This window comes from Onthophagus taurus, chromosome 1 (genome assembly GCF_036711975.1).
Source record: "Onthophagus taurus isolate NC chromosome 1, IU_Otau_3.0, whole genome shotgun sequence".
Taxonomy (NCBI): Eukaryota; Metazoa; Arthropoda; class Insecta; order Coleoptera; family Scarabaeidae; genus Onthophagus; species Onthophagus taurus.
Window position 1 is genome coordinate 36,894,809 of NC_091966.1, and position 23,436 is coordinate 36,918,244.

Consider the following 23,436-nt stretch of genomic DNA (forward strand, 5'->3'; position numbering starts at 1 on the left):
CCCATAAATAAATCTGAGTGACTGCATCTATAGCCTTATGATGAACAAACATGAACAAACATATCACAGAATTTCAAAGGTAAACATGAACGAGGTAGACGTGCAGGTACAGTCGACGCAAAAAAATGTGATCTCTGAATATATGTTTGAATTTGTTTTCTAAATCTTAAGCTAGTATCTAAAATCATACCAAGACACTTAGCTTCAGAGACCTTTTTAATTAAGATATTATTCATCTTAATGGCTAAGTGCGAAGTAGGGTTACGCTGTTGGCCATTAAAACTCATCCACATCGATTTGTCAGGATTTATTTTTAGCTGGTGGTATGTTGCTAATTCAAAAATCGTATCAAGGTCACCGCTAATATCAGCCTCAGCAATACCACTGCCCGCTGTTGCGTATGAAGCGTAAAGCTGGGTATCATCCGCATAACGTACTCATTTTACAGAATTTAATAAATTTATTAATTTGGGAAGTGTAGATAGAAAACAAAATAGGTCCCAGCACAGATCCTTGGGGAACACCATTACACAGTGCGAGTTCACCAGACATGGCATCATCAACTTTCACCCTCTGTGTGCGATCACTAAGATGCTACTCAATATTGTTACTGCACCTTCACTAAAACCCAGATAACGAAGTAGTTTGCTCAAAATGATGCGGTTAACAGTGTCAAATGCTTTTGAGTAGTCTAAAAAACCACAGCAGTACTCTCTCCCACGTCAACAGCGGACAATATATCATCAGTTAGATTTAACATTGATATTATGCAACTATACCCACATCGAAAACAAGATTGTTCTGAAAGGAGCAAACTATTGGTCTCCATATACTCCACCAATTGAGCCTTCATAACCTTCTCTAAAACTTTAGAAAGAACAGGGAGAATACTTATTGGTTGCAAGTCACTATACTCTCGTGGGTTATCCTTTTTGAGCAGAGGAATAACCTCTGCGCGTTTCCATTCCAAGGGAAAGACATGGTCAACTAAACAATTCACCCAGTAAACAAGAAACCTCTGTGAAACATTTCAATTTTAACGTACAGTGAATTAAATGAAACATCTTAGAACTACGTTTCATATACATGACAGATACGATTTTTACGAAATGTATCTAAAGATATGTATCAAATACATTTCAGTAGAAATATTTATGAAATATCATTAAAATATGTAGCAGAAACATTTCATTTGAAACATTTCGCTACAAATGTGTCTGAAACATGTCTGGAATATCTTCAGCACCGCCTGTGAACGTATGTACAAACATTAATTAATGTAAACAGAACTAACCTTACCTAACATTCCTTCGCGGTTTAATTGGCATTTCAAAAGAAAACTTCACGCTATAATTGGCGTTACTAATTACTAAAGAAAACTTCACGCTATAATTAATGTTTGTAAACAAAACTAACCTTACGTAACATTCCTTCACGGTTTAATTGGCATTTCAAAAGAAAACTTCACGCTATGATTGGCATTACTAATTACTAAAGAAAACTTCACGCTATAATTAATGTTTGTAAACAAAACTAACCTTACTTAACATTCCTTCACGGTGTAATTGGCATTTCAAAAGAAAACTTCACGCTATAATTGGCATTACTAATTACTAAAGAAAACTTCACGCTATAATTAATGTTTGTAAACAAAACTAACCTTACTTAACATTCCTTCACGGTGTAATTGGCATTTCAAAAGAAAACTTCACGCTATAATTGGCATTACTAATTACTAAAGAAAACTTCACGCTATAATTGGCATTACTAATTACTAAAGAAAACTTCACGCTATAATTAATGTTTGTAAACAGAACTAACCTTAAGTAACATTCCTTCACGGTTTAATTGGCATTTCAAAAGAAAACTTCACGCTATGATTGGCATTACTAATTAGTACAGAAAACTTCACGCTATAATTAATGTTTGTAAACAGAACTAACCTTACGTAACATTCCTTCAGTATGTGGGTCAAATATGGCAAAATGATGGGGCAATACAGTTTGATCATCTCAATGGAAATTCCATCAGTACCAATAGCAGAAGATGTAATAGATGCAATCACGTCAGAAACCAGAGGGATCTCCACATATAATAATGTATTTAATAAATGTTTTAACATGTATTACTTATTAAATTTTAATTCACGCCAATATTTTCATTATCTCCATTTCAACTCCATAGTTTCACTCTCTTCATTTTACAGTCAGACGACTGTTCATTGTACGACAAGTGATTCCTGTCGAATGACTGAATGAATACATTACTTTCGATATTTTTATTTAAATTATTGAAAATTATTATAATGTAGGTTTTAATTCAACCATTTATTGAAATAAATTTTATGATGTCGAATTATTCGAATATTTGGCAACTATCGAATTATTTGATAGTGCCCAGTGCCTATCACTACTATTGACTGTTAGTTTTATTACTGATAACTTATTTTATTTTCTTGCGTATTATTAATGAGTTTCTGGGCATGTCGTGTTTGCACCCAAAATATATAAATAAATTAATAACTCTCGGAGATTCGTAGGTTGCAACTTGTAAAAGTTAAAACATTTGGCAACAGTTAAAATTAGTTTTCGTTAATTTTCTAAACCTCGACGTTAACATGTGTATATTTAGTGATATTTTTGGTGGCACATAAATCTTTTATGTCACTAACTTATTTCTGGTACTAAATGCAAGAAATATTTATCCAAAAACTTATCCTGTGAATTTTAACATAACAATACTAAGAAAATCAGAAAAATATATATTATGTACTACATATTTTTCAAGAAGGAATTTGAAATAAAAAAATAAAATTACATGCGAGTATATTTTTATTGAAAACTTTTAAAAATTGTACTTATTCGTTCAATAGCACTTTCTCTAAATCAAAAAGAAATATAATGAAAATAAAAAATGTTAATACCAAGGACAAAAATATTTATTTACCGTGACTTTAACCATCCTGTTATATTTTTATGTGACCAAGATTTTGGTAACAGAAAAAAATAAAAAATTCTTCAAAGAAATATACGTTCCAAAAAACTGGCTCGAAGTAATTAAAACGGCTCGAAAAAGGCAACCATTCAAGATAATGCTGGATTCCAAATCGCTGGAAAAAATATAACCAACAGAAAAATTTCGGTTAGTAACACCAAGATGGAGTGGTTAAAAGTTCAGTGGCTAAAATTCCATAAAATTCATCAATTCTCAATTTTTTATAAGTATTCTAACAATGAAGATATTCTCTTTAACGAAGTCAGTGTTAAAAAAAGGCAGTCAGTCGACATAACACAACTGTATGCATTGGAAAACCCAACCATATTTGAAAAAAAGAAAGGACCTTCTTGAATTGTTGCATTAAATCACACTTTTTATAACAACCTGAATTGCTTCAACAGTGTCAGAGAAGAGGTGTATTATGATGAGACAGATGATGAATAGCTCTTGTACTATGTATTTTGATTGATTTCTTTATAAACTTGTCCTAAAGTGGTGTAACTTGTTTATTATTTTAAATTGAACCAAAATATTAGAAGTGCAGAAGTGGTGTAACCCACATTTTTTCCTATAATATTAACTTAATAAATACAAAAATACACAGCAATTGTAAATTTGAAAGTTCTTTTTATAAATTAAAAATAAAACAAAAGGAGTTAATTCAAAAAAAATATTTATCAAATTTAAAAACCCCATTCTCTCCTACCTAACTAGTTTGGGGTTACACCACTTTTGCGCTAACGACCTTAATTATAAACTTAATTTATTTTTGACGTTATATTGCGTTATATTTTGATTTTGTTGTCATTTCCTTTCACTACGCAACCAAACTTGCGCGCACATTTTTTTTAATTTCTGACAATATCTAATAGGTAAACCCTCAACCAGTACTTCAATCTGGTGGGTATCAGAGACAAGGAAGGATAGAGATGGCCAACTCTACCTTATTAAATTGTACCTTGCGTACAGCGCCATCCGATGCCACCGCAGAGTACTAATCATAGATTAAAACCAACTTCCACTAGGATAATGGTGTAAAACTGGGCTAACCAACGATCTGGCAACATTGTTCGCTGCGCATCGAAGCGAAGCGAGCGACGTTGCCAGATCGTTGGGGCTAACTTTAACCGCCAAATTTAAAAATAACACAATTAATATTGCTTTGAAGAAAGGAAATAAATATATTTTAAATGAAAGATCTAATTTCAACATAATAATTTATTATTCTTAAAACTAATAAAATTTGGTTACATAAATAGAATATAAGTACGAAGGCTTTCACTGCCGGTGTAATTAAACTAGAACTAATAGTAGCACCATCGAAGACGACTCGAAATCACTTCGAAAGTTTGTAGCTCGTGTTAGTTCTAATGATAGTGCTATTATTAGTTCTAGTTTTAGTTCAATAAATACAATAATGTTACATTTTGTTTACCCTAACAGTTTTTGTAGCGTCTTCCTGGATGGTAATGAAAAAAAATTTGATAAGAACCGGTATCCTTTACCACTTTGTTTGTAAATGGAAATAGCCAGCACTTCTTTTTTCTGATTTCGGGACTGGCTGCTAAAGAAATTTCTAGTTTCTTTATTCAAATATTTGAGGTTCACCAATACCTGAGGATTTTTCCTCAATTGTATTAGCTTTTGCCTTATTATTCTGGCATTTTTCTCAGCGCGACACAACGTATTTTTTTGCTCCAGTTAGGTTGCAATTGCTGCAGTTCTTTGTAAAAGGTAATTTCCTCCGTTTCTTATCTACAAAAATAAAGATAATTTGAAATAAGAATGATTATTCAGTTTTTATGGTATTTACCAATTATTTCTTTTTCATCACTTAGATGGAACCGTTTCCCATTCATTTCTGATGAAATGACAAAATTTTCCTCACAAAATGAGGTTGAAGCAACTTCGCAACCTTGTTGTTTACTACATCCAGGATAGACTTGCATAACAGTTGAACTAGTTATACCAAGCAGTTTATCGGGGCATACATATTATGTGGGGGTATGAATATATATATATATATGGCATGTCGGGGTATAAACATACATAATATGGTATATATTGAATTACATAATTATGAATTATGAAACTAAATAATTCATTTCATACCATGCAGCATACCTGAAGTGTCTTCTGTTGGTTGATCTTGTGGAGACAAAAAGCAATTATTTGTAGTTTCTTCTTACAAATCTAAATGATTTAAAAAACATATATAGATTAAGAAACAAACTTTTTATGCAAAATTTCATTTACCTAGTAAGCATAATGTAGGTAGCTTTTTCAATTTCTTCTCAACATATTTGCACATTGTTGCAAAATGGTTGGGGTAAACACAATAGTTACTTAGACGCTTATCATTAATTAATTCAAATAATTTTGAATTGTGTTTTCCAGAAAGCCAAGCCATTCGAATAATAGGGTCGGTCGGAAAATAATATCTAGAAAAGCAGAATGAAAGTAATTATGCTGTATTAATTAATAATTTTTATAATTTACCTTTTAATGTCTATCATCGCAAGATGGTACACAGCAAGGAATAATAACCGACATTTTTATCATTTAAAAAATTTTATATGTTTTTTACACTTTTTTCCACTTAATTACAAAATTACACTCATAAATTACACTTATTAAAAAAATTAACTGATTTATCAATATCATTTATATTTGACATCACTCAAAAAAGAAATGAAATATAAGCCGCCTTAAAAGTTGTTTAAATTTAAATTTGTGTAGAATTAGTTATCGACGGTGACATCGGATGGCGTTGACGATGGTTACAATTTTCATTCATTTGAGATCCCCCCCCATGGTGGGTATCCAAATGTCATATTTACTTATAAGATGACCCTAAACTACAGGTGGATAAACGGTTCGTCGACGTTATCTATCAGCTACAATTTTAATTGACAGATAAATCGTTTTAACTAGATATTGATAAACCGGCCCTTAGGTCCACTTTTACCATCCTCCTGATAAACTATCTATGGGATAATTATAATGGTTACACCGGTTTTAAGCCCTCTCATTGGTTAAGGCCCACTTTTACCACCTCTTGATAAATTTATCCGATAGATAAATCCAGCTCTTTAATTTATCTATCGGATAAATTTATCAAGAGGTTGTAAAAGTCGGCCTTTAATAGCGTTTTCTCTGATAATTTTTGTGAATTTTTATTATTATCTACTATTAACTTGTTAATTGATATTTTATTTTCTTGCGTATTATTAGTGGATGCTGGGCATGTCGTGTTTGCATCCCAAAATATATAACACTCGGAGATTCGTAGATTGTAACTTGTAAAAGTTAAAACATTTGGCAACAGTTTAAATTAGTTTTCTTTAATTTTCTCAACCTCTGCGTTAACATGTAATTTAGTGATATTTTTGGTGGCACATAAATCTTTAACAGAAATTTCAAGATGCTAATTTTCACGACAGTTTTAAAATAAATTGACGTAAGTGTATTAGAATTTAATATATAATTTAAATTACATTTATTAGCATTTCAATGAATACAATTTTATATTGGCTTTTAACATATTTAAGTATAATGAGTTGTTCTTTTATAATAGGAGATTCGAAGATTCCTGAAGATGGTTTTGTAAATAAGCCGAAACCGGTAGAATTTATAAGAGTGAATCCATTTTAATAAAAGTACAGACAGATAAAAGTATTTTACTTTATTTAAATCTTTTATGTCACTAACTTATTTCTGGTGCTAAATGTAAGAAATATTTATCCAAAAACTTATTCTGTTAATTTTAACATAATAATATCAAGAATATCAGAAAAAAATATATTATGTAGTACATATTTTTCAAGGAGGAATTTGAAATAAAAACAAAATAGAATTACATGCGAGTATGTTTTTATTGAAAATTTTTAAAAATTGCACTTATTCGTTCAATAGCACTTTCTCTAAATCAAAAAGAAATATAATGAAAATAAAAAATGTTAATACCAAGGACAAAAATATTTATTTACCGTCATTTTAACTATCCTGTTATATTTTTATGTGACCAAGATTTTGGTAACAGAAAAAAATAAAAAATTCTTCAAAGAAATATACGTTCCAAAAAACTGGCTCGAAGTAATTAAAACGGCTGGAAAAAGGCAACCATTGAAGATAATACGTATGAGTGGAAGTGATTTTTTCTCTTCCAAATCGCTGGAAAAAATATAACCAACAGTGGTTAAAAGTTCAGTGGCTAAAATTCCATAAAATTCATCAATTCTCAATTTTTTATAAGTATTCTAACAATGAAGGTGTTCTCTTTAACGAAGTCAGTGTTAAAAAAAGGCAGTCAGTCGACATAACACAACTATATGCATTGGAAAACCCAACCATATCTGAAAAAAAGAAAGGACCTTCTTGAATTGTTGCATTAAATCACACTTTTTATAACAACCTGAATTGCTTCAACAGTGTCAGAGAAGAGGTGTATTATGATGAGACAGATGATGAATAGCTCTTGTACTATGTATTTTGATTGATCTCTTTATAAACTTGTCCTAAAGTGGTGTAACTTGTTTATTAACACTATGCCGTCCGGCGACACCACAGTGGTGTCGCGCGAAAAATATCACTCAACGGCCGGCGTCACCACATTGGTGTCGCCCGCTTACGTATGGATCTACTATCCGTGCAAAAAGTCAAGGCCCCTCACTTTAGAGATCGATATCTTCGCAACCGATCGATGAAAAAAATTGCGACAAAGTTTGTTGTAATCACTGAACATTTCTACGTAACATATGTTAATTTGAAAATGTTCGGATCCGCGGTTTTTTTTTTATCGCGAGTTAAATGAAAAAAGTACCCGATTTTTGAGTGTGCCGGCAACTTTGTCAACTTTGCGATTTATTTTCTCGAAAACTATTTGACGAAAAAATTTCAAATTTGAACTGGTGGTAAACCGATGTGTTCTTAATGTGGGGCATATTTTATTTTTTCAATATTCCATATAGTTTCGCGGAAAATCGCGGTTTAGTAGGATGCGGTTATTTCGGAAACGACCTGGCGGATTTCAACGCCGTTTTTACCAAAATATGTTAAATCATGTCGGTTGTCGAATTCCGTTATCAGTTTTTCAAAATCAGGGCCCCCTATTTTGTTAAGGATGATTTAATGGAATTACAAATTAAAGAGAAACAGAATTAAGCCATGCGGGGAGGGGTGGGGTTCCGGCCAATCGGAACAGAGTTGAAGAGATGTTGCTGGCTTACGCTTCGGACGGGCCGTGGCGAATAATATTTAAAATTTTAGATAAAATTATTTTATTTCAAATTCAATAAGTATGTTTCATTTTTGTATACAAGACATGAATAATGCATATAAATTTAAACAATAGCTTGGGCACTATTTTCTTCAAAATTTTTTATTTTGTTTTTACATAATATATCACTTATACATGGACAATTACTACAATTGTGTAGAACTTGCGGAGAATTTACTTACAAAGAAAATTCGAGTCTGTGGAACGATGCGACAACATAGAGGATTTCCAGAAAAATTAAACTTCGTAAACGAAGAAGATGCCGTGTTTGTTCCAAAAACAAAAAAAGAAGGACAACGAATTTAACGTGCAAGTTTTGTGGAGTTGCGTTACATCTCGGGGATCGTTTTGCTTCATATCATCAAAAAGAGAAATACTAAGTAGGTACCAAAGAAAATATAAATCAAGAAACATATATGCCAAAATACGTATTTATTTGTTGTGTGGTTTACGTATTAGTTTATTGTTTATTGTTATTCTTACTATTGTTTTGTTGTATTTATTTTGTGGTATCAATAAAAGTACATTATTATTATTATTATATAAAACATACAAATTTTACATTTATTTACATTTATTCGAAATTTCGTGAAAATAGCTAGACAGGATTGAAAATCAGGAGAACTAGCAATAAGATTAATATAACATAATAAAAATAAAATAATAATAATAATTATTAATATTCTTGATATATGTTGAAAAACAAAATAAAAAATTTTGAAGAAAATAGTGCCACGCTATTTTGTTTAAATTTATATGCATTATTCATGTCTTATATACAAAAATGAAACATACTTATTGAATTTGAAATGAAATAATTTTATCTAAAATTTTAAATATGATTCTCCACGGCCCGTCCGAAGCGCACGCCAGCAATATCTCTTCAACTCTGTTCCGATTGGCCGGAACCCCCATGGCATATTTCTGTTTCTCTTTAATTTGTAATTCCATTAAATCGCCCTTAAAAAATTAGGGAGCCCTAATTTTGAAAAACTGATAACGGAATCCGACAACCGACATGATTTAACATATTTTGGTAAAAACCGCGTTGAAATCCGCCAGGTCGTTTCCGAAATAACCGCATCCTACTAAACCGCGATTTTCTGCGAAACTATATGGAATATCGAAAAAATAAGATATGCACCACATTAAGAACACATCGGTTTACCACCAGTTCAAATTTCAAATTTTTTCGTCAAATAGTTTTCGAGAAAAAAAATCGCAAAGTTGACAAAGTTGCCGGCACACTCAAAAATCGGGTACTTTTTTCATTTAACTCGCGATAAAAAGAAAACCGCGGATCCGAAAATTTTCAAATTAATATAGGTTACGTAGGAATGTTCAGTGATTACAACAAACTTTGTCGCAATTTTTTTCATCGATCGGTTGCGAAGATATCGATCTCTAAAGTGAGGGGACTTGACTTTTTGCACGGATAAGTAATCTGAATATTCTGCCGGCGCCGAGCGAATAAATTTTTGCGAAACGTGCGGACGGCAAAGTGTTAATTTAAATTGAACCAAAATATTAGAAGTGCAGAAGCCACATTTTTTCCTATAATATTAACTTAATAAATACAAAAATACACAGCAATTGTAAATTTGAAAGTTCTTTTCATAAATTAAAAATAAAACAATTAAAATACTGTTCACAAAAGAAGTTAATTCAAAAAAAAAAATATTTATCAAATTTAAAATCCCCATTCTCTCCTACTTAAATAGTTTGAGGTTACACCACTTTTGCGCTAACGGCCTCAATTATAAGCTTAATTCATTTTTGACGTTATATTGCGTTATATTTTGATTTTGTTGTCATTTCCTTTCACTAAGCAACCAAACTTGCGCGCACATTTTTTTTAATTTCCGACAATATCTAAAAGGTAAACCCTCAACCAGTACTTCAATCTGGTGGGTATCCAAATGTCATATTTACCTATAAGATGACCCTAAACTACAGGTGGATAAACGATTCGTCGACGTTATCTATCAGCTACAATTTTAATTGACAGATAAATCGTTTTAACTAGTTATTGATAAACCGGCCCTTAGGTCCACTTTTACCATCCTCCTGATAAACTATCTATGGGATAATTACAATGGTTACAGCGGTTTTAAGCGCTCTCATTGGTTAAGGCCCAGTTTTACCACCTCTTGATAAATTTATCCGATAGATAAATCCAGCTCTTTAATTTATCTATCGGATAAATTTATCAAGAGGTGGTAAAAGTTGGCGCTTAATACCGTTTTCTTTGATAATTTTTGTGAATTTTTATTATTAGCTACTATTAACTTATTAATTGATATTTTATTTTCTTGCGTATTATTAGTGGATGCTTCTGGGCATGTCGTGTTTGCATCCCAAAATATATAACACTCGGAGATTCGTAGATTGTAACTTGTAAAACATTTGGCAACAGTTTAAATTAGTTTTCTTTAATTTTCTCAACCTCTGCGTTAACATGTAATTTAGTGATATTTTTGGTGGCACATAAATCTTTAACAGAAATTTCAAGATGCTAATTTTCACGACAGTTTTAAAATAAATTGACGTAAGTGTATTAGAATTTAATATATAATTTAAATTATATTTATTAGCATTTCAATGAATACAATTTTATATTGGCTTTTAACATATTTAAGTATAATGAGTTGTTCTTTTATAATAGGAGATTCGAAGGTTCCTGAAGATGGTTTTGTAAATAAGCCAAAACCGGTAGAATTTATAAGAGTGAATCCATTTTAATAAAAGTACAGACAGATAAAAGTATTTTACTTTATTTAAATCTTTTATGTCACTAACTTATTTCTGGTACCAAATGCAAGAAATATTTATCCAAAAACTTATCCTGTGAATTTTAACATAATAATATCAAGGATATCAGAAAAACATATATTATGTAGTACATATTTTTCAAGGAGGAATTTGAAATAAAAACAAAATAGAATTACATGCGAGTATGTTTTTATTGAAAACTTTTAAAAATTGCACTTATTCGTTCAATAGCACTTTCTCTAAATCAAAAAGAAATATAATGAAAATAAAAAATGTTAATACCAAGGACAAAAATATTTATTTACCGTGACTTTAACCATCCTGTTATATTTTTATGTACAATACTTTTTCACGTAATAAATAATAAAAATTATAAAATAAAAACGTGTACTCTTTTTGAAAGTGTATAAAACACAAAAATTTGTAACTAATTATATTATGTAAAAATAATCTATGCACAAAAGAATAACAAAAGAAAACGATTCTTTTGTATAATTACAATAACATTACATTTAATAAGCTATATGCAAGTTTTAGAAAAAGTACTTCAATCCGGATATTTCTTAAACCTATTACAAAAATGTTCATTCATTGTTTTCATGCCTTCTTTTAAACACATATAGTTCAGAAATTTTCTCGCATCATTTGACTAATCACTTTGGTGCACCCGGTGGTTTTATTAATGGTTCCTCATGACTTTGATATTTAGGTTTTCCATGTGTAAATGGTAAATACCTATATTTGATCATGTGCTAAAATATAACATTTATAAATAAAAATGTAGGTTTTAATTAACATTGAAGTACCTTTATTTGACGTTTCATCGTAACGCAGAATAACGTCAGGAAATACATGACGAGGATCGGCCAAAATACTGGAATATTAAAGCAATCGAAGAATGTACAAATAATTGCAAAAACTGTACTTTTTGTCACCGAATACCAAAATTTAAACTCAGGCAACCTTCTAATAAACGGCCGAAACTCTTCATTTGCTCTAGTTGGTAATTCTGGACCATTTTCATCAGCTGTATTTAAAAAATTAATGAAAATAATTAATTAGAAAAGGATAAATAAATAAATTTTACCATCAAAATCCATGGCTGGATCAATTTTAGGTGTCAAAAACGCTATGAATAAGTTTAAGTGATAAATACCGAGCGCATAAGTCACGATATACCATCCCTGAAACACAATAACATAAAATTGTCCACAACATTAATTCCCCCATAATAAATTAAAAAAGAAATCGTCTATGTTGGTTTGATACTAAAAAAGTGGTGGAGAGGTACAGTTTTTGTAGCCATTGATGACATAAAGCTTCTGAACAAAGGTAACAAAATGAAAGAGAACTTAAAAAACTGAAATAATAATACCTGAACAATCAAGACCCTTGCCATAAAAAGCGCGATGAGCAGCAGGGCCCCGACCCATCGGGATTTTTTCCAAGGTACCGTCCTATCCACCACTCCTTGGTACCACTAAAACATAGAAAACACATCAATCTACCTTCATCAAGAATATTCTCAATCCGAATAATATCAGTAACGATAATGTGAAGCCCCAACGCCACCTTGTGTATGGTGTCCATTTATCCAATGTACTTTGGAATATCTGTAGTTTTAAGCACCAAAAAAGTAAGATGATTTAAAATGAAAAATTTTAATATTCCCAAAATTCCCAAAGTAATAGTTTTAAAGCAAATAATATACTCCATATAATAATGATAGCCCATAAAATAATTAATCCTGTAATCACTAACCTGTGATAACCTTGTCCATGCTTGTGAGATGACACTTTTTTTCTTTGGTTGTAATAAATCGTCATCCATTGTAAAGGTCTACGTAATATACCATCTAAAAAACAAAGATTTCACGTAATAATTATTAATTAATAGAAACCGATAAAACTAATTAGCAGGTTAGTTAATAGTTAAATTAAACAATTGTGTAACAGTCAAATCGATAATACACGAAACGGAAATGTGTAACTCACCAATTAATGCTATTTTTATTTTACTACACGCTTAATTTATAAGCCGTATATTAATTAAATAACATTTTTACTAAAACATCCACGTCAAAGAAGCTCAACTTGGTTTTATGGTGACAAATGTGTCACCCGAAAAAGTTAGGGATTTTTTTTTAAATTTTGAACGTTCAAAAAGTACTTAATAATAATTTAATTAATAAATAAATCGCAAAATTATAAAAAAGAACCCAAAGAGATTTAACCCAAACAAGTTTACAAATTAATTTTTAAAAATTGAATTGTTTTAATTTTTTTAGTTCCTTTTATATTTCTATCTTCACCTCATTGATCTGTCAAATATTAACCTTAAAATCACCATTCAAAACATTTCGAAATTACGTAATTTATAACCCTTTTTAAAAGGAAAAAATGGTGAAATCCTCCCCAACCGGGGGCGTAATGCCCATGGATCTCGCGGGTCGCCTCGCCCGCGAAAGAGAACGTCTCCTGGGCATGACAGACGCCGAAAGAGCCTTCCGTAAGCAATACTTAAAAGATCAAGAATTAGCCCATGGAGAACCAAAATTCGTTCCGGAACTCTACAGGGAAACCGTAAACCCCATCCGTCGACTTTACCGTGCACCCTTAGACGCATTTCGTGTAATGATCACCCCGATTGTTGGCGCACAAAGGGCCCTTCATATTCGTTACTTCGCCGGAAAATTCTTGATGATTACACTTTTTGCTTATGGATGCACTTATTATTTTAAGTATAATGGAAACGATTGGACTCGCCCTGGAGGTTGGAGAAAAGTTGAATCGCGAATTGCAGTATTCCCCGGTGATCCTGAATTTCCTAAAGTTTCAGAACGAACAGTCGGAGCTGATTATGCTTCTAGAGGATTTAAAGATGTAAAAGTTAATTTGTAAATTAAGAAAAGGCGAATAATTGTGTAGTTATTTGTTATGTTAATAAATTATAACGAAATATATTTTAATTTATTTTGACAGATACATAACCTCAATTTAATCCTTAAATTATAATTAATATAGAAGGAAAGTGTTATTTTAGGATGTAAAATTTGTTTTTTATAATTATTATAATAAAATTAAAGCTTTAATTATAATGTATTAATGTAAAATTAAAAAAATTTGATAACTCAAAACATAACCTCAATTTAATCCTGAAATTATAATTAATATAGAGTGTTATTTTAGGATGTAAAATTTGTATTTATAAGTCTTATTATTTGTAATGTTATAATTAAAGCTTTAATTGTAATGTATTAATATAAAATTAAAAAAAATTGACAACTCAAAACATAACCTCAATTTAATCCTCAAATTATAATTAATATAGAAAAATTGTTGTTTTAGGATGTAAAATTTGTATTTATAAGTCTTATTATTTGTAATGTTATAATTAAAGCTTTAATTGTAATGTATTAATATAAAATTAAAAAAATTTTGACAACTCAAAACATAACCTTAATGTATAAATAATAATGTGCTTTAACCTCAAAAAAAATAAGTTATCCTGTTTTTAATTGAAATTGACTATAAAAATGGATGAATTAAGTAATTTAGGAGTAAAAAGAAAATTAGAAACATCTAACGATGCCCCATTAGAAGAAAGTAAAAAGATTTTAATTGAAAATGACACCAACACGTCCTCAAACATCGACACAGAAAAACAAGAATATTTTAACGGAGTAGAAATTTCTAAATTAACTAAACGACAACTTAAAAAGTATAATAAAATGTTAAAATGGCAAGAAACGAAAAAATTAAAACGAGCTAATGAACGTATCAAAACTAAAAGGAAAAAGATTGAAGCGAAGCTAAACAACATTGATTTGGGACCCAGTCGAAAGCAATTAAAAAGAAGCACCATGGCAAATAGTTCTTGTAAAATATCAGTGGTTATAGATTTAAGTTTTGATGATTTAATGATAAGTAAAGATTTGGGAAAAGTGATTAAACAAATATTAAGGGTTTATACCGATAATCGAAGAGCTAAAGCTCCAATGCAATTGTATTTAACCAGTTTTGAAGGAAAAGCTAAAGAAGAAATGGGGAAACACCACGGCTATGAGTATTGGGACATTAATTTTTGTGAAGATGAATATTTAAAGATTTTTCCAAAAGAAAAATTGATTTATTTAAGTAGTGAAAGCGATAATGTTATTAATGAATTGGAAGATGATAAAGTTTATATTATAGGAGGATTAGTTGATCATAATTCGCACAAAGTAAGTTTAATAAAAAAAAATAATTTCTTAAATCTTTTATTTTTGATTTAATAAATATTAATTAATACAAACTAAAATACTATTCAAAAAAGAAACTAAATTTATAAATAACTCACAGGGTATTTGCTATAAGAAAGCTGTAGAACAAGGAATATCCCACGGTCAATTGCCAATTGGAGAATATTTTAAATTAAAACATAGGAAAGTATTTACTATAAATCAAGGTAACTAATCAATCAATTTCTAACTTAATTTTTAACTCAATTATTTTAGTTTTTGAAATTCTTCTAAGAGTATCCGAAGGTAAAACATTCAAAGAAGCTTTCGAAACGACTTTACCTAAACGCATAAATATGCAACCAACTCAAAACGAAATTCAAGAAACGAAATTAATAGAAGTAGAAATTAATAAATAAAACTAAAATAACCTTATCCATATTTTTGATTCGTATCGATAAAAACCACAACAAAATTTTACATTGAAAGGAGTTTTACAAGGGGAGAGCAAGAAAAAAAAAACACAAAAAAGTACACCATAAATCTAAACAAAACAAGAAAAAATCACAATAAATAAACTACTACACTAATTTTGGCGCAACATGTATATAATAATAATAATAATATTTATCACAAATATCCTCTCCATCATATTTAAAAAAAAATTTTAATTCATATCAACTTCGTCCGAATTAATAAATTCAAAATCGCTATCGCTATCGTGCCTTCGAGGCCTTTCCTCTTGAGTACCTTGTAGTTGTTGAGTCAGCACATTCGTAACTAATGCTTGTCCCATTGAAGTTAAATTACTCAACAATCCTGAGGCTAGATTTCTCGCAATCGTTTGCGTCCCCCCTAAAGGATCGTCAGTAAATTGTAGTCCCACGGTGTAGTTTATTTCTTCATCAGAAGAACTATCTTTAAAATGGCCCGATTCAAATTGAAGACCTTTACTGTCCGAATCTGAATCGCTCGAGTAATTATCAACAGCGGTGAAAGAACCACGAGGTTTTGGTTGTTGTGTTGGAAGAAGATCGTCTTCTTCTAAACCATCGACGCTACCTTCACCTTCCATATGGGACGGCATTGTACTTATTCCACTTATAAATGAACTTGTTATCGAATCTTAAAAAAAAAATTAATTGAAATATAAAAGTTATATAAAGAGAATAAAATAATAACTTACCAACAGTTTTATCCGTTAATACACTTTCTATTTCGTCCTTGTCATTTAAATCTTTCTCTGATATATAGGGAATTAATTCATGTTCAGCTACAACACCTCAAAATTAAAATAAAAAATTAATTTGCTAATTTAAATGCGGTTTATAAGTAAAGTAGGGTAAAAGCTAAATTTAATTTTTTGCCAGATTTGAGATAATCTGAGTATTTGAACTGGATGATACATCAATTAATTCGTTATCATCAGAATCCAATAACACGTGTATATGTAAACGATTTAATCTGCACATCTATGATGTAAAAAATAAATCATCCTATTGCCTCATTTTTTAGTAATGCACGAGTTATTAAAATGGATTAATCAATCATTTATGACTAAACATTTTGTTACGTTTAATTTTCTCGTTATAATGTTTTAAATATAAATGGTTTACAAAGATACACCAGAAATTGTGTTATAACAATACTAAAACCAATAAAATCAACCTTCTTGAAGAACTCAATAACACTGTTTAATATCCAATTAAAATAATCTAGTTTTTTCTTTTTTATCTCTTCCAATGCGATAAAAAAGTAAACTATTTTTAATGCTGTTCATAAAAAAGGCTGATATCTTTTATTCACGGAAGCAGAATGTTTGATTTAATAGTATGATGAAATCCTTTAATAATGAAGCAAAATAAAATGAAGAAAAATTGGTTTTGCATGTTGGAAATCGCAAATGTTGAACGCTCATTAACTTTAATACTGCGCAGATTGTTTTATACAATAATTATTTCCTTCTGTACATATTAAGTATCTAGAAAGTATTGAGATTGGATGTGCTGACGCAGATTTTAACTTAAATCAAACAATCAGATTCTACCTAAAAGCACTTCTAAATATTTTGTTTAAAGTTACACTTTAAATTGCAAAATCAAACATATGTTTTCATAGTCGTTATTAAAATGATGGAAAATTAATAAATATTAAATTTAATAAAAGCGTTTTACTGGAAATAATAGTGATGCTGAGGCAGTGAGAAATTTCTGCAAATAGTATCTAATCTTGTATTAGCAGCATTTAGTGTTCTGCAAGCAAAAGGTAGTCTTCTGCTGGCAGCATCCAATCTTCTAATAACACTATCTAGTCTACTAACAACAATATCTAATCATATGGTAACAATATGAAGCCTTTTGACAACAATATTTAATGTTCTGGAAACAGTATCTAGTCTTCTGAAAACAATATCCAATTTTCTGGAAGCAATATCTAGTCTTCTGACAATATTATCTAATTTGAACCTAAAATAATATCTAAACTTCCAGCGAAAGTCTAGTCTTCCAGTAAAAATATTCACCCTTCTAGTAATAATGTCAAGTCTTCTGGAAACAATATCTGTGGCCTTTTAACAATAATTAGCCTAATCTTCTTATAATAATATCTGATCTTTTCAGAAACAATAGTTAGTCTTCAGGAATTTATATCTAGTCTTCTGCAATAGAATCTAATCTTCTTCAAATAACATCTGATCCTCTGAAAACAATATTTAGCCTTCTGGAAATAATATGTAGTCTTTCGCAACAATATTCAGCTTTCTGCAAGAGCAACTAATCTTGATATAATATCTGATCTTCTGGAAATAATATCTAGCGTTCTGAAACAATATTTAGACTCCTGGAAACAATATCTAGCCTTTTAACAATAATTAGCCTAATCTTCTTAAAATAATATCTGATCTTTTCAAAAACAATAGTAAGTCTTCAGGAATTTATATCTAGTTTTCTGCAATAGAATCTAATCTTCTTCATATAACATCTGATCCTCTGAAAACAATATTTAGCCCTCTGGAAATAATATGTAGTCTTTAGGCAACAATATTCAGCCTTCTGCAAGAGCAACTAATCTTCTTGATATAATATTTGATCTTCTGGAAATAATATCTAGCCGTCTGAAACAGAATTTAGACTCCTGGCAACAATATGTAGCCTTCTGGATGCAACTTCTAGTATTCTAGAAACAATATGTAATCTTCTAGTAGTAATATCTAGACTTTTGATGAAAATCTGATCATGAACCATCATGAATTAATATCTAGTCTTATAGATACAACATTGAGTCTTTTCGAAACAATACCTACTCTTCTGCAATAGAACCTAATCTTCTTGAGGTAATATTTAATCTTCTAAAAACAATATTTAGCCTTCAGGAATTAATATCTAGCTTAAATGTCGAGTCATCTAGAAACAATGTCTAGTCTTCTGCAATAGAATCCAATCTACTTGAAATAATATCTAGTCTTCTGGAAACAATATCTAGCCTTCTGGATGTAACTTCTAGTATTCTAGAAACAATATCTTATCTTCTAGCAGTAATATCTAGTCTTTTGGAATCAATATCTAGGCTTCTAGAAATAGTATCTAGTCTTCTGAAAACAATATCTAGTCTTTTGCAACAGCATCTAATCTTCTTGATATATCTGATCTTCTGGAAGTAATACTTAGCCTTCTGGAAACAATATTTAGTCTCCTAGAAGCAATATCTAGTCTTCTGGCTACAATATCCTGTGTTCTGGAAACAATATCTAGCCTTCTGAAAACAATATCTAATCTTCTGCAACCGCAACTAATCTTCTTGATATAATATCTGATCTTCTGAAACGATATTTAGACTATTGGAAACTATATGTAGGCTTCTGGATGTAACTTCTGGTATTCTAGAAACAATATCTTATTTTCTAGCAGTAATATCTAGACTTTTGATGAAAATATTTAGTCTTTTGGAATCAATATCTACGCTTCTAGAAATAGTATCTAATCTTCTGGAAACAATATCTGGCCTTCTGGAAATAAGTCTAATCTTCTTGAAATAATATCTGATCTTCTGGAAACAATATTTAACCGCCATGAATATCTAGTCTTATAGATACAATATCGAGTCTTCTTGAAACATTACCTAGTCTTCTGCAATAGAATCTAATCTTCTTGGAATAATATTTAATCTTCTGAAACCAATATTTAGCCTTCAGGAATTAATATCGCTATAGCTTAAATGTCGATTCATCTGGTAGCAATATCTAGTTTTATGCAATTTTCTTGAAATAAAATGTATTCTTCTCGAAACAATATCCAACGTTTTACAATAGCACCTAATTTTCTAGAAATATCTTCCTGTATCTAGTCTTCTGGCCACAATATCGTCTGTTCTGGATACAATATCCAGCCTTCTGCAATAGTATCTAATCTTCTGGAAACAATATCTAGTCTTTTGCAACAGCATCTAATCTTCTTGATATATTTGATCTTCTGGAAGTAATACTTAGCTTTCTGGAAACAATCTTTAGTCTCTTAGAAGCAATATCTAGTCTTCTGGCTACAATATCGTGTCTTCTGGAAACAATATCTAGCCTTCTGGCAACAATATCTAATCTTCTGGAAACTATATCCAGCCTTTTGCAATAGCATCTAATCTTCTTAATATAATATCTGATCTTCTGAAAGTAATAGCCTTCTGGAAACAATATTTAGTCTCCTAGAAACAATATCTAGTCTTTTAGCTACAATATCGTATCTTCTGGAAACAATATCTAGCCTTCTGGAAACAATATTTAGTCTTCTGGAAACAATATCTAGTCTCCTGGAAACAATATTTAGTCTCTTGGAAGCAATGTCTAGTCTTGTGGCTACATTCTTTTAAAGCTTTTTTAGCAAATCTCACCACGTTCTTTAAAACCCCGTTTCTCAGCCAACGTTCATTCAAAAAAGGTCTAAATTGGCATGATTACTCTTCAGATGCTATCACATCTATTGTCATTCCTGGTATCAGAGTTTCTCATACAGAGTGGTCAAAAATTGAATTACCATTTTAAAATCAAAACAACTCAAAAACGAAAAGCGCTAGGTACCAATAACTTTTATCAAAGTCACCACATTTTTTTGCGCATAATTGAAAGGTGTAATAAAAACTATAGCATTCCAGTTAAAATAACGAAGTTGTGGTTTACTTCGTTTACTTTCTGTAGACCGGCAGTATTTTAGATCAAAAAAAGTTCTAACAAATCAGTTATGAAAGACACCTGTATAAGCTATTAAGAACCCAACTCATTAAATTATTTTAATTTTATTTAACTGCTATTGCACTTTTATAAAACAGGATTCAAGTTCACATAAATAAATTTTAGCGTATTCTGCAAAACCAACAATTTTGCAACTTAGTAAACTACGTCAATGGATCAAATAAAAATTTGCTGAATAAACATAAAGATTTATCTTGTAAATAAATAAAAACAGAAAAAAGGCTCAGAGTAGGATTTAAATCCACAACTCTTGAAGTTGTCAAATGCTGTACCAACAAGAAAAGAGTTAAAAAAACAAGTTAAGATGTAAACATATTGCGTGTTATGATAAAAAGTTCAAATACTATTTACGCTTCATCAACTCAATTCTGGCAAAAAAATAGTTTACACTTGAACAGTAAATATAATTTTATGGAAATTAAAAATAATTAGGAACCTGACTCAAGTGTTCCTTTATATTTAATCTTATCAAAATCTGGCGTATATTTATCATAACAATAATATTTACACGAAATTTTTTTAAATTAAAATAAAGATTAATTACCTTCATTGGTAGTAATCCGAACCATAGCACAACTAATTCCTTTCTTGTACTTTTCAGGTAGCTTAGAAATAATAAGCGGTAAGAAAAATACAGCTAATATGTTGACGTACGCCAAAAAATAACCAGGTACTTTCTTTGAAATGTAGGTTAAGATTCCAAAGAAGGAACACATAATAAAAGCAAACTAAAAAAATTCATTTAAAAAAAAAATAAAAGAGTTTATGTTAGATATCTTAAGCTGATTTCCATTATATACAAAGATTTTGGGGTATCTTAGAGTTGTTTCTTGCATATAATGGAAAGTAACTTTAATAAAAAACTTACTGTAGGTGGATTATGAGCACGAAAATAATGAAAGTAACCAATACATTTTTTAAAACAAATAATAATTTTTTGTATAGTGTCAGCAGAAGGTGTAGAAGTAGCTAGGAGTCCAATCCTCTCAAAATAATTGTCGGCAATAAATAATATTAAAATAGTAAAAAATAGGATTCCATATAATTTGAATTGGAAATAAACGATTGCCCTAAAAATACCCATAAATGTAAAGATAGACCGTCGGAGTTAAAGAATTTCCAAAAACAAAGAAAAAAGATTGTTACCAAAATAACACGTGAACTGCACTTAAAACGGCCCAAGACAATCCAGGATCCTCCCAAAAAACAATTTTATGGACAGCATTTAAATAGGCGTTCATCCTGGTCATTTCAACGTCTTCTTTCTTAACCACCTCGGTGTTCGCAAACCTCCTATAGAGGCCTTTAAAATATTCCATTTTAACACGGTTCTGTCTGTTTTAAAACGAAAATCACGCACCAATGAAAACAAGGATTCGTCTTTGTTTGGAAAACTCACGTCTCCTCTACCGAACGTGTACCACCTTAAAAATTTACTAAAAAAATTTCACTAAAACAGGGGCGGCATTTGCCAATTGCGTATTATTTAGGGGGCTTTCCGCGCGCGCGTCTGTTTACACCAGTTCGAGGTAAATAACGCGCATTTTATGACGTTCCCTCGGATAAAATTCGCAGTTTGGCGTTTTCGGCACGCTCGGCTACGGTCGTCGTCGACGTCGACATCTCGAAGGTCGTTGTCGTTAATTGATTTTGCAATATGTATTCTCAAACGCTTACGGGCCGAATATGTAACATAACTATTTTTGTTTATACTTTTTTGACTCTACTCAGGGTCAATTTTGAAATCAAATTTCGAAAGTCATACCGTCGTGTACTCGTTTGACAGATAAATAACCTCACTTTTATTTCTTTCTTTCAATTGGAAACTGTACATTTTAGGTTTTATATTTATATTATTTTTTTTATCTCATATAATTCCTATTTTTATCACACCAAATCATATTATTATTATTTGTTGACTACAATAAAAATTGGATAATTTTGTAATAAAATTTGTTGATCATTTGACACATAAATAACCTCACTTTTATTTCTGTCATTTAGAATTGTTCTGTCAATTGTACCTTTATGTTTTTATATTATTTCCTTTTTTTATCACATTAAATCAAATTATTATTAATTGTTGACTACAATAAAAATTGGTTAATTATGTAATAAAATTTGTGGATCATGTGACAGATAACTAACCTCACTTTTATTTCTATCTGTCATTTGGATTTGTTCTGTCAATTGTACATTTAAGTTTTTATATTATTTTTTCATCTCATTTAATTTCTATTTTTATCACATTAAATCAAATTATTATTAATTGTTGACTACAATATAAATTGGTTAATTTGGTAATAAAATTTGATCATTTGACAGGTAAATAACCTCACTTTTACTTCAATCTGTGAATTGTAAACTGTACATTTTAGTTTTCATATTCATATTATTTTTCTTATCTCATTTAATTCTTATTTTCATCACATTAAATTAAATTATTATTAATTGTTGATTACCATAAAAATTGGTTAATTTTGTAATAAAATTTGTGGATCATTTGACACGTAAATAACCTCACTTTTATTTCTATCTGTCATTTGGAATTGTTCTGTCAATTGTACATTTAAGTTTGTATATTATTTTTTTATCTCACTTAATTCCTATTTTTATCATATTAATCAAATTATTATTAATTCTTGACTATAATAAAAATTGGTTAATTTGGTAATAAAATTTGTTGATCATTTGACATATAAATAACCTCACATTTATTTCTATCTGTCATTTGGAATTGTTCTGTCAATTGTACATTTAAGTTTTTATATAATTTTTTTATCTCATTTAATTCCTATTTTTATCACATTAAATCAAATTATTATTAATTGTTGACTACAATATAAATTGGTTAATTTTGTAAACAAATTTGATCATTTGACAGGTAAAAAACCTCACTTTTATTTCTACCTGTCAATTGTAAACGGTACATTT

The 23,436-nt window shown here is 30.0% G+C and overlaps 4 protein-coding genes and 1 long non-coding RNA gene across 7 annotated transcripts; 2 read left to right on the top strand and 3 right to left on the bottom strand.

Moving 5' to 3' along the window:
* Window positions 1-4,195: 4,195 nt before the first annotated feature.
* LOC139432591 (uncharacterized) lies at window positions 4,196-5,118 on the bottom strand. Its single transcript, XR_011642333.1, has 2 exons — window positions 4,811-5,118; window positions 4,196-4,752 (listed from the first exon to the last, which is right to left on the bottom strand). It is a non-coding gene; the product is annotated as an uncharacterized lncRNA (long non-coding RNA).
* A 6,208-nt stretch (window positions 5,119-11,326) lies between these two features.
* On the bottom strand, window positions 11,327-13,170 carry LOC111421095 (protein RER1). Of its 3 annotated transcripts, none has more exons than XM_023054228.2 (6): window positions 13,042-13,170; window positions 12,809-12,902; window positions 12,423-12,527; window positions 12,135-12,231; window positions 11,854-12,074; window positions 11,327-11,799 (listed from the first exon to the last, which is right to left on the bottom strand). In XM_023054228.2, the coding sequence occupies exons 2-6, from the start codon at window positions 12,875-12,877 to the stop codon at window positions 11,701-11,703; spliced, it is 591 nt and encodes a 196-aa protein (XP_022909996.1). In that variant the 5' UTR covers window positions 12,878-12,902; window positions 13,042-13,170; the 3' UTR covers window positions 11,327-11,700. The 3 variants fall into 3 exon arrangements, with proteins under 3 accessions (XP_022909996.1, XP_022909995.1, XP_071057343.1); XM_023054227.2 differs by lacking the exon at window positions 12,423-12,527 and adding an exon at window positions 12,556-12,660 and having other exon boundaries at window positions 13,042-13,169; XM_071201242.1 differs by lacking the exon at window positions 12,423-12,527 and having other exon boundaries at window positions 13,042-13,169.
* A 192-nt stretch (window positions 13,171-13,362) lies between these two features.
* On the top strand, window positions 13,363-14,007 carry LOC111421096 (NADH dehydrogenase (ubiquinone) B17 subunit). The gene has a single exon (XM_071201284.1). The coding sequence runs from the start codon at window positions 13,447-13,449 to the stop codon at window positions 13,945-13,947; it is 501 nt and encodes a 166-aa protein (XP_071057385.1). The 5' UTR covers window positions 13,363-13,446; the 3' UTR covers window positions 13,948-14,007.
* Window positions 14,008-14,492: 485 nt separating this feature from the next.
* LOC111421084 (tRNA methyltransferase 10 homolog A) lies at window positions 14,493-15,701 on the top strand. Its single transcript, XM_023054215.2, has 3 exons — window positions 14,493-15,269; window positions 15,388-15,493; window positions 15,543-15,701. The coding sequence occupies exons 1-3, from the start codon at window positions 14,583-14,585 to the stop codon at window positions 15,683-15,685; spliced, it is 936 nt and encodes a 311-aa protein (XP_022909983.1). The 5' UTR covers window positions 14,493-14,582; the 3' UTR covers window positions 15,686-15,701.
* A 95-nt stretch (window positions 15,702-15,796) lies between these two features.
* On the bottom strand, window positions 15,797-22,065 carry LOC111421083 (uncharacterized). The gene is made up of 5 exons (XM_023054213.2): window positions 21,649-22,065; window positions 21,371-21,572; window positions 21,047-21,230; window positions 16,453-16,548; window positions 15,797-16,391 (listed from the first exon to the last, which is right to left on the bottom strand). Exons 1-5 carry the CDS (start codon window positions 21,819-21,821, stop codon window positions 15,934-15,936), a joined length of 1,113 nt encoding a protein of 370 aa, XP_022909981.1. The 5' UTR covers window positions 21,822-22,065; the 3' UTR covers window positions 15,797-15,933.
* Between the last annotated feature and the right edge of the window lie 1,371 nt (window positions 22,066-23,436).

Coding starts and splice junctions, on each gene's coding strand:
- LOC111421095 (XM_023054228.2), bottom strand. CDS start 12,877: ATGGATGACGATTTATTACAACCAAAGAAAAAAAGTGTCATCTCACAA. Junction 12,528..12,808: donor CATGGACAAGGTTATCACAG/GTTAGTGATTAC, acceptor TCTATGTTTTAG/TGGTACCAAGGAGTGGTGGA. Junction 12,075..12,134: donor TCCAGCCATGGATTTTGATG/GTAAAATTTATT, acceptor TTTTAAATACAG/CTGATGAAAATGGTCCAGAA.
- LOC111421096 (XM_071201284.1), top strand. CDS start 13,447: ATGGTGAAATCCTCCCCAACCGGGGGCGTAATGCCCATGGATCTCGCG.
- LOC111421083 (XM_023054213.2), bottom strand. CDS start 21,821: ATGGAATATTTTAAAGGCCTCTATAGGAGGTTTGCGAACACCGAGGTG. Junction 21,231..21,370: donor GTGCTCATAATCCACCTACA/GTAAGTTTTTTA, acceptor GAATTTTTTTAG/TTTGCTTTTATTATGTGTTC. Junction 16,392..16,452: donor ATTAACGGATAAAACTGTTG/GTAAGTTATTAT, acceptor TTTTTTTTTAAG/ATTCGATAACAAGTTCATTT.
- LOC111421084 (XM_023054215.2), top strand. CDS start 14,583: ATGGATGAATTAAGTAATTTAGGAGTAAAAAGAAAATTAGAAACATCT. Junction 15,270..15,387: donor TTGATCATAATTCGCACAAA/GTAAGTTTAATA, acceptor AATAACTCACAG/GGTATTTGCTATAAGAAAGC. Junction 15,494..15,542: donor AGTATTTACTATAAATCAAG/GTAACTAATCAA, acceptor CAATTATTTTAG/TTTTTGAAATTCTTCTAAGA.